General features: G+C 26.2%; 1 protein-coding gene across 3 annotated transcripts; it reads left to right on the forward strand.

The window, feature by feature from the left end:
* Positions 1–10,392: 10,392 nt before the first annotated feature.
* On the forward strand, positions 10,393–15,104 carry LOC135931486 (zinc finger MYM-type protein 1-like). 3 transcript variants are annotated; one of them, XM_065468623.1, is made up of 8 exons: positions 10,393–10,454; positions 11,445–11,531; positions 11,724–11,810; positions 12,266–13,719; positions 13,759–14,048; positions 14,092–14,240; positions 14,285–14,588; positions 14,631–15,104. In XM_065468623.1, exons 4-7 carry the CDS (start codon positions 13,445–13,447, stop codon positions 14,288–14,290), a joined length of 720 nt encoding a protein of 239 aa, XP_065324695.1. In that variant the 5' UTR covers positions 10,393–10,454; positions 11,445–11,531; positions 11,724–11,810; positions 12,266–13,444; the 3' UTR covers positions 14,291–14,588; positions 14,631–15,104. The 3 variants fall into 3 exon arrangements, with proteins under 3 accessions (XP_065324695.1, XP_065324697.1, XP_065324696.1); XM_065468624.1 differs by lacking the exon at positions 10,393–10,454 and having other exon boundaries at positions 11,345–11,531; XM_065468625.1 differs by lacking the exons at positions 11,445–11,531; positions 11,724–11,810 and having other exon boundaries at positions 10,397–10,454.
* Positions 15,105–15,458: the final 354 nt, after the last annotated feature.

Consider the following 15,458-nt stretch of genomic DNA (forward strand, 5'->3'; position numbering starts at 1 on the left):
CTTCAAGTTTAAGTCGAAAAATACGACCCAAATTTCAAGTTTGAGTCGAAAAATACGACCCAAATTTTGAGTCGGAGTCGTAAAAAACGACCCATATTTTGGGTCGAGGTCGTTTTTTTCGGCTTGGACTTGGGTCGGAGTCGAAAAAAACGACCCATATTTTGGGTCGAAGTCGTTTTTTTCGGCTTGAACTCGGGTCGAAGTCGAAAAAAACGACCCAAACATTGAGTCGGAGTCGAATAAAACGACCCGAGCTTTGGGTCGGGGTCGCGACTCGCGGCGTTTTAACAACACTATCTTTGATTCGTCTGAAGACTTTATCTGTAAAATAAAATAAATATTAAATATTATAATTTATTAATAAATCCACAAGATGATGTAAGCTATTGCTTTTGATCTTTATTTTAATGTTAAGTTATAATATTATGTTTTTAGCCATAAAAAGAGCTTTTAGGTCTTAGTTTAAAAAAATACCAAGACCATGGATATATAACAGGTTTAAAATTTTAAACCTGAAATATAACCAAAATATAATATATTAAAAAATTTACATTAATTTAAAAAAAATAAATTAAAGAAAAAAATATATTTGTCATAATCTACTTTTAGGTCTTAGTTTAAAAAAATACCAAGACCATGGATATATAACAGGTTTAAAATTTTAAACCTGAAATATAACCAAAATATAATATATTAAAAAATTTACATTAATTTAAAAAAAAAAATTAAAGAAAAAAATTAGTCTACTCTAACAACGCATCTTCATCATTATGCTCATTAGATTCGACAGTTAAATTATTGTCCGGGGATATTGCCGATAGGGGATTCGGTACGTCTGGAATGGTCTCAGATCGGGAAGGAGGCAAAACTTGCGGCATGACGTTTGGCTCCACAACATCACGATAGCTTCGGCGCACTGGGGGTTCTGGACAGAACCTTACGATATGGCCTCCCCCACATCTGTAACAGATCGGGGGTTCTCTGGAGCCTCTGGAGAAGGAACCATAGTTTCGTCTTGGGCTTCGGGACCTACGAGACTGCCTGTCTCGAGTAGATCTGGTAATAGGTCTAGCTATATTGAGCATCTGCCCATATAACCTTGATGCTTCAAGCCTGGCATCCTCCAGCCAGTTGTCTGACTCCACTGAGCCATCAATCATGCGGATTTGAAATCGTATGAGATAGTTGCCTACACGGACAGTTGAGGTCATCTATAAAAATAGAAGATAAAAAAAATATATTAAATATCAAATTTTACCGTTATATTGTTTTTTTAAAAAGAGAACATTCTAAAAGAAAAGTAGATATTATTATTATGTCATAATGTATAAATTTATAATATTGATTATGATTAAATTACAATACGAATATATAAACTCCGATCAATGATGCCTGCGCACCAATCCCAAATTCAACGTTAAACCCATTAATTTCTGCAGTAAGTTTTGCTTGATTTTATTGAATCATCCATATATTCTAAATAGAATTACCTGACAATTATGTAATACAAGTTCTTTGTTACAACAAACGGCATAATGGCCAATTTTTTTTTACATATTTTGCATGCCGCATTTGTGGGTGGACTTGGTTATATTTCAGGTTAAAATTTTAAACCTGTTATATATCCATGGTCTTGGTATTTTTTTAAACTAAGACCTAAAAGCTCTTTTTATGGCTAAAAACATAATATTATAACTTAACATTAAAATAAAGATCAAAATCAATAGCTTACATCATCTTGTGGATTTATTAATAAATTATAATATTTAATATTTATTTTATTTTACAGATAAAGTCTTCAGACGAATCAAAGACGATATTGGGAACGATAATAGTCTTTACAACATTATATGATATTGTTATTATTGTTTTTTTTAAATATTACCCTAATGTGATGATACAGTATACTTTTTTATTTTTATATTGATTTGCATATGCTGGTATATAAATAATAAATAAACGATCATTTAAAAAAAAAATTGTATATTTCGTCTAATAGCATGATATTTATTTATATGTAATATAAATGTTGATTCTAAATCCCAAGAGTATAGGCTAATTAATATTATTTATAAAGATATGATTTTTTTAGAAAAATAAGATTTAACCCAAAGGGGGGAAAAATTCCCGTAACTACATAGGTTGAGTCTATTTTACCCCAAATTTTGATTAGCTATATCTCATAACATATTAAGTTTGAATTAAAATTTTTAATAGAGATAATAAATACATAATATTAGGTTAATATATACTTCCAAAATAAAGTTATACAAATTTATAAGTTGCTGATATAATTTTTTTTTGAGACCTTAAATCATTTATGGTTGTCACTAAGGAATCTAGGAAAATAATTTCCCGGAAAATTGTCCCCCTGAAAAAAAACCGCCTTGAAAATTCACCGGAAAATAATTCCCTGGAAAAAAAATATCTTGAAAGAAAAATCCCCCGAAAAAAATACCCCGGAAAATAATTCCCTTACATTTCGATCCCTATAAAATATTAAATAATTTTTAGAAAATTTACAAAATAGGAAAAAAAATACAATATACTTTAAAATATTATATTTACATATTCTGTATTCTTTTAATGAGTTAAATATGAATCTGTTTTGATTTTTTAAAAAAAACTGTATTTTGACCGGGGACGCATAGTTTAGCGAAAAAAAAATCTCCTTGAAAAGCTAAACATGAATCTACCTATATTTTTTTAAAAAAACGGTTTTTTGACCGGGGACGCGTAGTGTTTTTGAAAAAAAAAGTGTTTTTTGAAAAAATCACTAAGTTATAAAATAGTTTAAAATATAATATTTACATATTCTGTGTTCTTTTAGTGAGCTAAATATGAATCTGTTTTGATTATTTTAAAAATACTGCATTTTGACCGGGGACGCGTAGGGACGCGTAGTTTAGCCAAAAAAAAATTTTTCGAAAAAATTTTTTTTTAAAATTTTTTTTATTAATACCATTTTCTGAATCTCCTTGAAAAGCTAAACATGAATCTGCTTTTATTTTAAAAAAAAAACGGTTTTTTGACCGGGGACGCATAGTGTTTTTGAAAAAAAAAGTGATTTTTCAAAAAATCACTAAGTTATAAAATACTTTAAAAAAAATGAGCTAAATATGAATCTGTTTTTATTTTTTAAAAAAAACTGTATTTTGACCGGGGACGCGTAGGGACGCGTAGTTTATTTTTTAAAAAAATAAATTTTTATAAATTTTATATAGTTACCGTATTTTTTTTAAATTAAAAAAAACTTTTTCTAACTCATCTTATTAAGCTTAATAAGATTTCCTATTAATAATAATAGAAATAAGTCGTTTTGACCGGGGACGCGTAGGGACGCGTAGTTTAGCCAAAAAAATATTTATTCGAAAAAATTTTTTTTTTAAATTTTTTTTATTAATACCATTTTATGAATCTCCTTGAAAAGCTAAACATGAATCTGCTTTTATTTTAAAAAAAAACGGTTTTTTGACCGGGGACGCGTAGTGTTTTTGAAAAAAAAAGTGTTTTTGAAAAAAAAAGTGTTTTTTCAAAAAATCACTAAGTTATAAAATAGTTTAAAATATAATATTTACATATTCTGTATTCTTTTAATGAGCTAAATATGAATCTGTTTTGATTTTTAAAAAAAAACTGTATTTTGACCGGGGACGCGTAGGGACGCGTAGTTTATTTTTTAAAAAAATAAATTTTATATAGTTACCGTATTTTTTTTAAATTAAAAAAAACATTTTCTAACTCATCTTATAAAGCTTAATAAGTCCTATTAATAATAATAGAAATAAGTCGTTTTGACCGGGGACGCGTAGGGACGCGTAGTTTAGCCAAAAAAATATTTATTCGAAAAAATTTTTTTTTTAAATTTTTTTTATTAATACCATTTTCTGAATCTCCTTGAAAAGCTAAACATGAATCTGCTTTTATTTAAAAAAAAACGGTTTTTTGACCGGGGACGCGTAGTGTTTTTGAAAAAAAAAAGTGTTTTTTCAAAAAATCACTAAGTTATAAAATAGTTTAAAATATAATATTTACATATTCTGTGTTCTTTTAGTGAGCTAAATATGAATCTGTTTTGATTATTTTAAAAATACTGCATTTTGACCGGGGACGCGTAGGGACGCGTAGTTTAGCCAAAAAAAATTTTTCGAAAAAATTTTTTTTTAAAATTTTTTTTATTAATACCATTTTCTGAATCTCCTTGAAAAGCTAAACATGAATCTGCTTTTATTTTAAAAAAAAAACGGTTTTTTGACCGGGGACGCATAGTGTTTTTGAAAAAAAAGTGATTTTTCAAAAAATCACTAAGTTATAAAATACTTTAAAAAAAATGAGCTAAATATGAATCTGTTTTTATTTTTTAAAAAAAACTGTATTTTGACCGGGGACGCGTAGGGACGCGTAGTTTATTTTTTAAAAAAATAAATTTTTATAAATTTTATAAAGTTACCGTATTTTTTTTAAATTAAAAAAAACTTTTTCTAACTCATCTTATTAAGCTTAATAAGATTTCCTATTAATAATAATAGAAATAAGTCGTTTTGACCGGGGACGCGTAGGGACGCGTAGTTTAGCCAAAAAAATATTTATTCGAAAAAATTTTTTTTTTAAATTTTTTTTATTAATACCATTTTATGAATCTCCTTGAAAAGCTAAACATGAATCTGCTTTTATTTTAAAAAAAAACGGTTTTTTGACCGGGGACGCGTAGTGTTTTTGAAAAAAAAAGTGTTTTTGAAAAAAAAAGTGTTTTTTCAAAAAATCACTAAGTTATAAAATAGTTTAAAATATAATATTTACATATTCTGTATTCTTTTAATGAGCTAAATATGAATCTGTTTTGATTTTTAAAAAAAAACTGTATTTTGACCGGGGACGCGTAGGGACGCGTAGTTTATTTTTTAAAAAAATAAATTTTATATAGTTACCGTATTTTTTTTAAATTAAAAAAAACATTTTCTAACTCATCTTATAAAGCTTAATAAGTCCTATTAATAATAATAGAAATAAGTCGTTTTGACCGGGGACGCGTAGGGACGCGTAGTTTAGCCAAAAAAATATTTATTCGAAAAAATTTTTTTTTTAAATTTTTTTTATTAATACCATTTTCTGAATCTCCTTGAAAAGCTAAACATGAATCTGCTTTTATTTAAAAAAAAACGGTTTTTTGACCGGGGACGCGTAGTGTTTTTGAAAAAAAAAGTGTTTTTTCAAAAAATCACTAAGTTATAAAATAGTTTAAAATATAATATTTACATATTCTGTATTCTTTTAATGAGCTAAATATGAATCTGTTTTGATTTTTTAAAAAAAACTGTATTTTGACCGGGGACGCGTAGGGACGCGTAGTTTATTTTTTAAAAAAATAAATTTTTATAAATTTTATATAGTTACCGTATTTTTTTTAAATTAAAAAAAAACATTTTCTAACTCATCTTATAAAGCTTAATAAGATTTCCTATTAATAATAATAGAAATAAGTCGTTTTGACCTGGGATGCGTAGGGACGCGTAGTTTAGCCAATTTTTTTTAAATTTTTTTTTATTAATACCATTTTCTGAATCTCCTTGAAAAGCTAAACATGAATCTGCTTTTATTTTTTTAAAAAAACAGATTTTTGACAGGGGACGCGTAGTGTTTTCGAAAAAAAGTGTTTTTTCAAAAAATCACTAAGTTATTAAATACTTTAATATATAATATTTACATATTCTATATTCTTTTAATGAGCTAAATATGAATCTGTTTTTATTTTTTAGTATTTTGACCGGGGACGCGTAGGGACGCGTAGTTTATTTTTTAAAAAAATAAATTTTTATAAATTTTATATAGTTACTGTATTTTTTTTAAATTAAAAAAACATTTTCTAACTCATCTTACAAAGCTTAATAAGATTTCCTATTAATAATAAAATAAGTCGTTTTGACCGGGGACGCGTAGTTTAGCCAAAAAAAAATTTTTTCGAAAAAATTTTTTTTAATTAATACCATTTTCTGAATCTCCTTGAAAAGCTAAACATGAATCTGCTTTTATTTTAAAAAAAACGGTTTTTTGACCGGGAACGCGTAGTGTTTTTGAAAAAAAAAAGTGATTTTTCAAAAAATCACTAAGTTATAAAATACTTTAAAAAATAATATTTACATATTCTGTATTCTTTTAATGAGCTAAATATGAATCTGTTTTGATTTTTTAAAAAAAACTGTATTTTGACCGGGGACGCGTAGGGACGCGTAGTTAAGCCAAAAAAAAATTTTTTTTATTAATACCATTTTCTGAATTTCCTTGAAAAGCTAAACATGAATCTGCTTTTATTTTTTTTAAAAAACGGTTTTTTGACCGGGGACGCGTAGTGTTTTCGAAAAAAGGTGTTTTTTGAAAAAATCACTAAGTTATAAAATAGTTTAAAATATAATATTTACATATTCTGTATTCTTTTAATGAGCTAAATATGAATCTGTTTTGATTTTTAAAAAAAACTGTATTTTGACCGGGGACGCGTAGGGACGCGTAGTTTAGGCAAAAAATATTTTTTTCGAAAAAATCTTTTTTTTTAATTTTTTTTTATTAATACCATTTTCTGAATCTCCTTGAAAAGCTAAACATGAATCTGCTTTTATTTTTTAAAAAAAACTGTTTTTTGACCGGGGACGCGTAGTGTTTTTGAAAAAAAAAAGTGTTTTTTCAAAAAATCACTAAGTTATAAAATAGTTTAAAATATAATATTTACATATTCTGTGTTCTTTTAGTGAGCTAAATATGAATCTGTTTTGATTATTTTAAAAATACTGCATTTTGACCGGGGACGCGTAGGGACGCGTAGTTTAGCCAAAAAAATTTTTAAAATTTTTTTCACTGAATCTCCTTGAAAAGCTAAACATGAATCTGCTTTTATTTTAAAAAAAAAACGGTTTTTTGACCGGGGACGCATAGTGTTTTTGAAAAAAAAGTGATTTTTCAAAAAATCACTAAGTTATAAAATACTTTAAAAAAAATGAGCTAAATATGAATCTGTTTTTATTTTTTAAAAAAAACTGTATTTTGACCGGGGACGCGTAGGGACGCGTAGTTTATTTTTTAAAAAAATAAATTTTTATAAATTTTATAAAGTTACCGTATTTTTTTTAAATTAAAAAAAACTTTTTCTAACTCATCTTATTAAGCTTAATAAGATTTCCTATTAATAATAATAGAAATAAGTCGTTTTGACCGGGGACGCGTAGGGACGCGTAGTTTAGCCAAAAAAATATTTATTCGAAAAAATTTTTTTTTTAAATTTTTTTTATTAATACCATTTTATGAATCTCCTTGAAAAGCTAAACATGAATCTGCTTTTATTTTAAAAAAAAACGGTTTTTTGACCGGGGACGCGTAGTGTTTTTGAAAAAAAAAGTGTTTTTGAAAAAAAAAGTGTTTTTTCAAAAAATCACTAAGTTATAAAATAGTTTAAAATATAATATTTACATATTCTGTATTCTTTTAATGAGCTAAATATGAATCTGTTTTGATTTTTAAAAAAAAACTGTATTTTGACCGGGGACGCGTAGGGACGCGTAGTTTATTTTTTAAAAAAATAAATTTTATATAGTTACCGTATTTTTTTTAAATTAAAAAAAACATTTTCTAACTCATCTTATAAAGCTTAATAAGTCCTATTAATAATAATAGAAATAAGTCGTTTTGACCGGGGACGCGTAGGGACGCGTAGTTTAGCCAAAAAAATATTTATTCGAAAAAATTTTTTTTTTAAATTTTTTTTATTAATACCATTTTCTGAATCTCCTTGAAAAGCTAAACATGAATCTGCTTTTATTTAAAAAAAAACGGTTTTTTGACCGGGGACGCGTAGTGTTTTTGAAAAAAAAAAGTGTTTTTTCAAAAAATCACTAAGTTATAAAATAGTTTAAAATATAATATTTACATATTCTGTATTCTTTTAATGAGCTAAATATGAATCTGTTTTGATTTTTTAAAAAAAACTGTATTTTGACCGGGGACGCGTAGGGACGCGTAGTTTATTTTTTAAAAAAATAAATTTTTATAAATTTTATATAGTTACCGTATTTTTTTTAAATTAAAAAAAAACATTTTCTAACTCATCTTATAAAGCTTAATAAGATTTCCTATTAATAATAATAGAAATAAGTCGTTTTGACCTGGGATGCGTAGGGACGCGTAGTTTAGCCAATTTTTTTTAAATTTTTTTTTATTAATACCATTTTCTGAATCTCCTTGAAAAGCTAAACATGAATCTGCTTTTATTTTTTTAAAAAAACAGATTTTTGACAGGGGACGCGTAGTGTTTTCGAAAAAAAGTGTTTTTTCAAAAAATCACTAAGTTATTAAATACTTTAATATATAATATTTACATATTCTATATTCTTTTAATGAGCTAAATATGAATCTGTTTTTATTTTTTAGTATTTTGACCGGGGACGCGTAGGGACGCGTAGTTTATTTTTTAAAAAAATAAATTTTTATAAATTTTATATAGTTACTGTATTTTTTTTAAATTAAAAAAACATTTTCTAACTCATCTTACAAAGCTTAATAAGATTTCCTATTAATAATAAAATAAGTCGTTTTGACCGGGGACGCGTAGTTTAGCCAAAAAAAAATTTTTTCGAAAAAATTTTTTTTAATTAATACCATTTTCTGAATCTCCTTGAAAAGCTAAACATGAATCTGCTTTTATTTTAAAAAAAACGGTTTTTTGACCGGGAACGCGTAGTGTTTTTGAAAAAAAAAAGTGATTTTTCAAAAAATCACTAAGTTATAAAATACTTTAAAAAATAATATTTACATATTCTGTATTCTTTTAATGAGCTAAATATGAATCTGTTTTGATTTTTTAAAAAAAACTGTATTTTGACCGGGGACGCGTAGGGACGCGTAGTTAAGCCAAAAAAAAATTTTTTTTATTAATACCATTTTCTGAATTTCCTTGAAAAGCTAAACATGAATCTGCTTTTATTTTTTTTAAAAAACGGTTTTTTGACCGGGGACGCGTAGTGTTTTCGAAAAAAGGTGTTTTTTGAAAAAATCACTAAGTTATAAAATAGTTTAAAATATAATATTTACATATTCTGTATTCTTTTAATGAGCTAAATATGAATCTGTTTTGATTTTTAAAAAAAACTGTATTTTGACCGGGGACGCGTAGGGACGCGTAGTTTAGGCAAAAAATATTTTTTTCGAAAAAATCTTTTTTTTTAATTTTTTTTTATTAATACCATTTTCTGAATCTCCTTGAAAAGCTAAACATGAATCTGCTTTTATTTTTTAAAAAAAACTGTTTTTTGACCGGGGACGCGTAGTGTTTTTGAAAAAAAAAGTGTTTTTTGAAAAAATCACTAAGTTATAAAATACTTTAAAATATAATATTTACATATTCTGTATTATTTTAATGAGTTAAATATGAATCTGTTTTTATTTAAAAAAAAAAAACTGTATTTTGACCGGGGACGCGTAGTTTATTTTTTAAAAAAATAAATTTTTATAAATTTTATATAGTTACCGTATTTTTTTTTAAATTAAAAAAAACTATTTCTAACTTATCTTATAAAGCTTAATAAGATTTCCTATTAATAATAATAGAAATAAGTCGTTTTGACCGGGGACGCGTAGTTTTCAGGGACGCGTATTTTAGTCATTCTCTTTTTGATTATATCATCACCTATAAAAAATTAATATAATTAATTAGCATAGATAATATATAAGATCATAATTTTTATAATATGCCTAATATCTGGTCATCCCTTATACAATATAATTTTTAATATATATTTTTTCCGAGTCATGGCTTTCCTGCTCAATATATGGAATAATATTATCAGGATCCATACTAACGCCAAGCAATTTACCCATTTTTTTATTAACAGCACACCCGTCGCATAAAATGGCTTTGCATATTACTCCAGTTTCATTTAAATTGAGCAATGCATCTATCACTAAATTAGCTAGGATATCTGAATTTATTTTTACAACTAGAAAATAGGCTATTGGCATTTTCCAGCTGCTATTAATACAGGTCGCCATAAGAAATAGGGCCTTTGTTGCTTCTGGACATGATTCATCTTCTTTTGTTGATTTTGTCCCATCACCTAAATCAACATAGCCATGATATTCTCCTTTGTGTTTTTCAAAATCTATTTGCGTTTCAATAGAATATAAGAAAAATAATATATCATAAATGGAAACTTTTCAAAAAATTATCTTCGTAGACTAGTTTTGGCAATATTATATATGTATTAATATTTCATGCTGACAAATAATGGATATCCAAACTACAAAATGGCGCTACAGCTGATTGCAATGTGTGGACATTTTTATCATGCATTTAATGAATGAATCACCAATCTATGTTATATTTATATATATCATTGGATATTCCATATAATATCACAAATGGAGTTGAAACCCAGTTGCAAAAAAAGACAATAACATCTTACTTCCAAAAAGTAATATTTTTTATTTATTATTGTAACTATAAATTTGTGAATTAATAGAAACTGATTTAAAATTTTACCAGAATAATATTAATATTAAAGTAGTCAGGGTATAGAGAAAATAAATTATATATATTATTATTTAATGTTTTTTAACTGTTTATCACACTATTTTTATATCTATATATACTTTATAAAGTTCAATTTAACAATATGTTTAATAAGTTAATAATAATAATTTAAAACCAAAGTATTAAAAAAACTTAATAAGTTAATATAATGTAGTAAAATAAGGTAATGTTAATTTCTAGGAATTTTTAAATTTAAATCTTTTCATCTTTAATTGAATTAAGACTTCAAATTCTTTTACTTTTTTTTATATAAATTTTATAAAATATGATTTGGATTCAACTATTTTCAAAATGTTATCTGTGTGAATTTCATCCCCTTTATTTACATTATGTGTTATATTAGGTATATTTATTATCATTGTTTTATTTAGCTATTAGAATTTCTTTAGATAATATACTTTCATCACATCATGAATTTCACAATTTTATTTATACTTAATATTGTTTTTATTTTTACAGTCATTATAATATTGTTTTATGATTTCTTCATGTGATCGCAGTTTTATATTAATCTGCATCTATCATGCCTATGAATCTTTCAAGTATATTTTAAAAAGTTTTTACATGATTTAACAAAGACATATTGATGTTTATGATTATCGCGTTCAAAATATGTGAATTCCCTTTGTATTCTACATTCACTTGTGCTGTACCTATTACTTGTATCATCTTGCCATTGTAACCTGATAACTTTATGTTGGACTTCATAATATTTTTAATACCTGTTTTCTCAATCATGTATTCTTGTATTATTAAAACATTTATTAAAAACTTAATTATAATGTAGTTAAAAAAAATTATCATTTGCCTAAAAATTTATTAAAAATATAGTTTTCATAAGGAAAGAAATTAAACTCCTCTTTATTTATAGAAAATCTCAGTTATTGAAGATTCACAAATTGTATTATCTCCTCATCCAATCCCCAGTTCCAGTGAGGTGCTTACTTTGCATGATGAGGTATTTAATTTAAATACGAATTATATGATAACTTTTGAAAGAAATAAATTATGATTATGAGGTTAATTAAATATTTCTAACCTTTATTAAAAACTTAATTATAATGTAGTTAAGAATAAAATGACATTTGACTAAAATTTTATTAAAAATATAGTTTTTCATAAGTAAACAAATTATACTCTTTATTTATAGCAAATCTCCAATATTGAAGATTCACAAATTGTATTATCTTCTCATCCAATCCCCAGTTTTAGTGAGGCGCTTACTTTGCATGATAAGGTATTTAATTTAAATATGAATTATATGATAACTTTTGAAAAAAAATAAATTATGATTATGAGGTTATTCAAATATTTCCAACATTCATTAAAAACTTAATTATAAAAGAAAAAAATTACCATTTGGCTAAAATTTTATTAAAAATATAGTTTTCATAAGGAAAGTGTTATGTTCTATCTCCCCACTTGTCGTATAACTTATTTCTTTTCTTTACGTTTTTCTCCACTTGTTTCTTTTGTTTTTCCATCTTCCTTTTTTTTTGTTATGAAATTGATATTATACTTTATTTTTATATTGCATTTGAAACTGGTTCTAACCAGTCTGGCAGTGATTTTTTTTGATTGTGTAAATTATGAATATTTTTTTTTGTAAAATTTAAAATACATTTCTTTTATGAAAATTTATTGTGCTAAGTTTTTAATCATTTTGTAAATTGTAACATTTTAACAATAAAGTTAAATTACTAAAATTACTCTGGATGATGACAAAGTTAAAAACCGGCCCCACGAATTCTGCCGATCCCTCACCTTATCCCACGGTAGAACCGCTCGCGGTCGTGGCCCCAAACACAACACTGGCGCCCAACGTGCTTTCGATATTCTACTACCCGGAAGAGCCAACGGACCATTACCTCGAACGTTTTATGCTTATCCACCGACATCTGTGGTCACAGCTTATATACAAAATTAAAGTTAGCTTTTGCACCAAGACCTATGATTGACTTTCAATGGAGGACGTAAAAACGATTCTGGGGAACAATAATAACAATAAAGGACTATCGATCAACAAGCTTCGTCAACGCATCCAGCAAGATAGCGAAACGATTACTGAATATGCAGAAGCTTTGATAGCTTTGGCCTCGCAATGCGATCTAGGCCCCAGCTGGGACCTCTTCTTGTCCTCCCAATTCGGAGCAGGGATACAATCCACCGGAATACATGGTCAGGTGATCACATCCGATAATGAAACTTTTAAAGGAAAATTAAAAATTGCTCAAACCTGGGAAATGGCCGAAGCTCTTAACCAAAATAATCCAACGAACAACGCCTTCAGCAACCAAAGAAACGTACCCATAAAGTATACTCATATACAAAACACCCTGCAAACATATGATAATTACTACCAACCCCCACGTCGAAATTTCCCACGTAATGATAACCTTACCTGTTACAAATGCGGGAACATGGGACATTACAGGTCAAATTGCCCCATGAGACAAACAATCTCAAGATCATTTGCTATCAAATAAGCTTGATATAATCATGGAAAATCGTAATATAGTTCATAATATTATCGATGCCATTATGTACCTTATAAAATGTAATATAGCCTTTTGGGGTTCTAATTCCAATGAAGGTAATTTTATGTGTCTCATAAAATTAATGGCAAAAACGGTTCCAACTTTACGTGCATACATGGATAACAACGAAAAATTGCGGAGAAAAAAATCAAATAAAATTTCGAGACCTTATATAAATTTACTGTCATATGGCCACGTGAAAAAAATAACTGAAATTATTAAGATAAAAATAACAAAGCATTATTCAAACAATTAAAGAGAAAATATAAAGAAACATGTTTTTTCTAAGTTTAATGATCTTGGTCTTCCTCTTGATTATTTGGTTGGACAAAGTATGGATGGTGCAGGGAATATGAGAGGAGTATACAAAGGAATGCAGGCTTTAATATTGAAAGAGGCTCCAAAAGCCATCTATATTTGGTGCCATGCACATCGACTAAATTTAGTAGTTGCTCATGTTTGTGGATGCAAAATTGAAATGAAAAAGGCAATGGGAATATTAGATGAGTTATATCATTTTATGAATGGAGTTAGACGTCAAGGTGTGTTTGTTAAAAATCAAAAGAGAAAGTCCAAAAAATCTCTTAAAAGAATTAAAAACACAACAAGGTAAATAAAATATTTTTAATGAAACTTATATATTTTCAGAAATTGGTCATCATCCTACAAATCTGTAGAAATCTTTTTAGATGTTTATGAACATATTTTAGCATCATTAGTTGAATTAAAAGATTCTAATGACCCAAGCACCTCTTCCATTGCCGATGGATTATTATCAAGAATTAAAGATGAAAATTTTATATTAAGTCTATTTATTTTGAAAGAAATATTGAAATGTACACATGAGGCTTGTATTGAAATGCAGGCAGTTGGTAATGATTTGGCTTTGGTAACCAAATTAATACAACATACAAAAAATAAATTACAAAAACTAAAAGGTTAATATTAGTTACTATTTCTATAAATAATTTTAAAATATAGCTAATGGAGACAATATATTTTTAAATGTGCATTCCTTATCTAATAGTTTTTTGAAAAAGAATAATGTAATAACTGATTTGTATAATATGAAATCAATATTCAAATTGGATCAAACAGAATTCAATAATTATGTTGAACAAAAAAAACAAGTTGAATAAATTAAAAAAATTTAAATTATTATTTATTATTATAGATATAGAACGGAAATATTTTTCCCTGTGCTAAATGCAATAATTAATCACCTAAATGATCGATTTAATTATGATTGTTTAAATTTTTTATCACAGATATCCATTTTTACTCCCGCTGGAATTATGGATAATGAAAAAATAGAAGAATGGCAAATATCCGAAATTTGTAATACTTATCAATTGGATGTCCAAAACATTGTTGAAGATATAATGATTTTCGCTCTTTATATTTGGAGTCTCAATCAATCATGTTTTGCGAAGATTTTTTAAAAGTTAAAAAGAATGACACGTTATATATTGATGAAAGTAATTTATTGATATTTTATTTGTAATTGTATATAATTAAAGGTATTGCAAACGATCAAATTACCAAAGAAAATATCAACAGCGAAATCATGACCAATAAAAAAATGGATAAAATTTTCTTTTATATTACCATACCGACTTTAAATCAATTAAATTCTTATTCTAATTTAAATTTATTATATAAATATTTATTAACCCTTCCTACAACTTCCTGTTCAGCCGAAAGAGCCATGAGTAAAGTAAAAATTAACAAAACTCGAATGCGGAATAAAATTTCGGACCCATTTTTGGAAAATTTACTGTTAATATCCAGCGAAATTGATGTTTTTGAAAAATTTACAATTGATGATATTATAACACAATTTGCATTAACATCTATAAGGTTATCCAAATTATTAATAAAATAATTAATGTATCTTTTTCACAGCGAATATATAGGCTTTTAAATAATGTATATTTAATTTAACATTTTATAATTTCAATGCAAAATATACTATAATTCATTTTATTCTGATATTTTATATAATAGCTCTATTTACAATACATGTTTTTAATTATGTGGAATCAAGCTAAATATACCTCTTTAAATTTATTCGTCTTATATTTTTTACAATATTTTAGATCTTTTTTATAGAAATATTAATATGTTATCTCATTTAATTCACTTATATATATTTTATGAAAATAAAGTGAATACCAAATTATGAAAAGATTGCATTATTTAAATAAAAGTTCATTATCACCTACAAATTTTTAAATTTTTTTTCCCTAAATAGGCTTGAAAGATTGTAAATAGAATTATGTTGTAAGGTTATAAATGGTGGCAGATAAGATTTTTTAAATAAAATCACTATACCATCTCGCTGCCGC

The sequence above is a fragment of the Gordionus sp. m RMFG-2023 genome, chromosome 1 (assembly GCF_954871325.1).
Source record: "Gordionus sp. m RMFG-2023 chromosome 1, tfGorSpeb1-WG-v2, whole genome shotgun sequence".
NCBI lineage: Eukaryota > Metazoa > Nematomorpha > Gordioida > Chordodea > Parachordodidae > Gordionus > Gordionus sp. m RMFG-2023.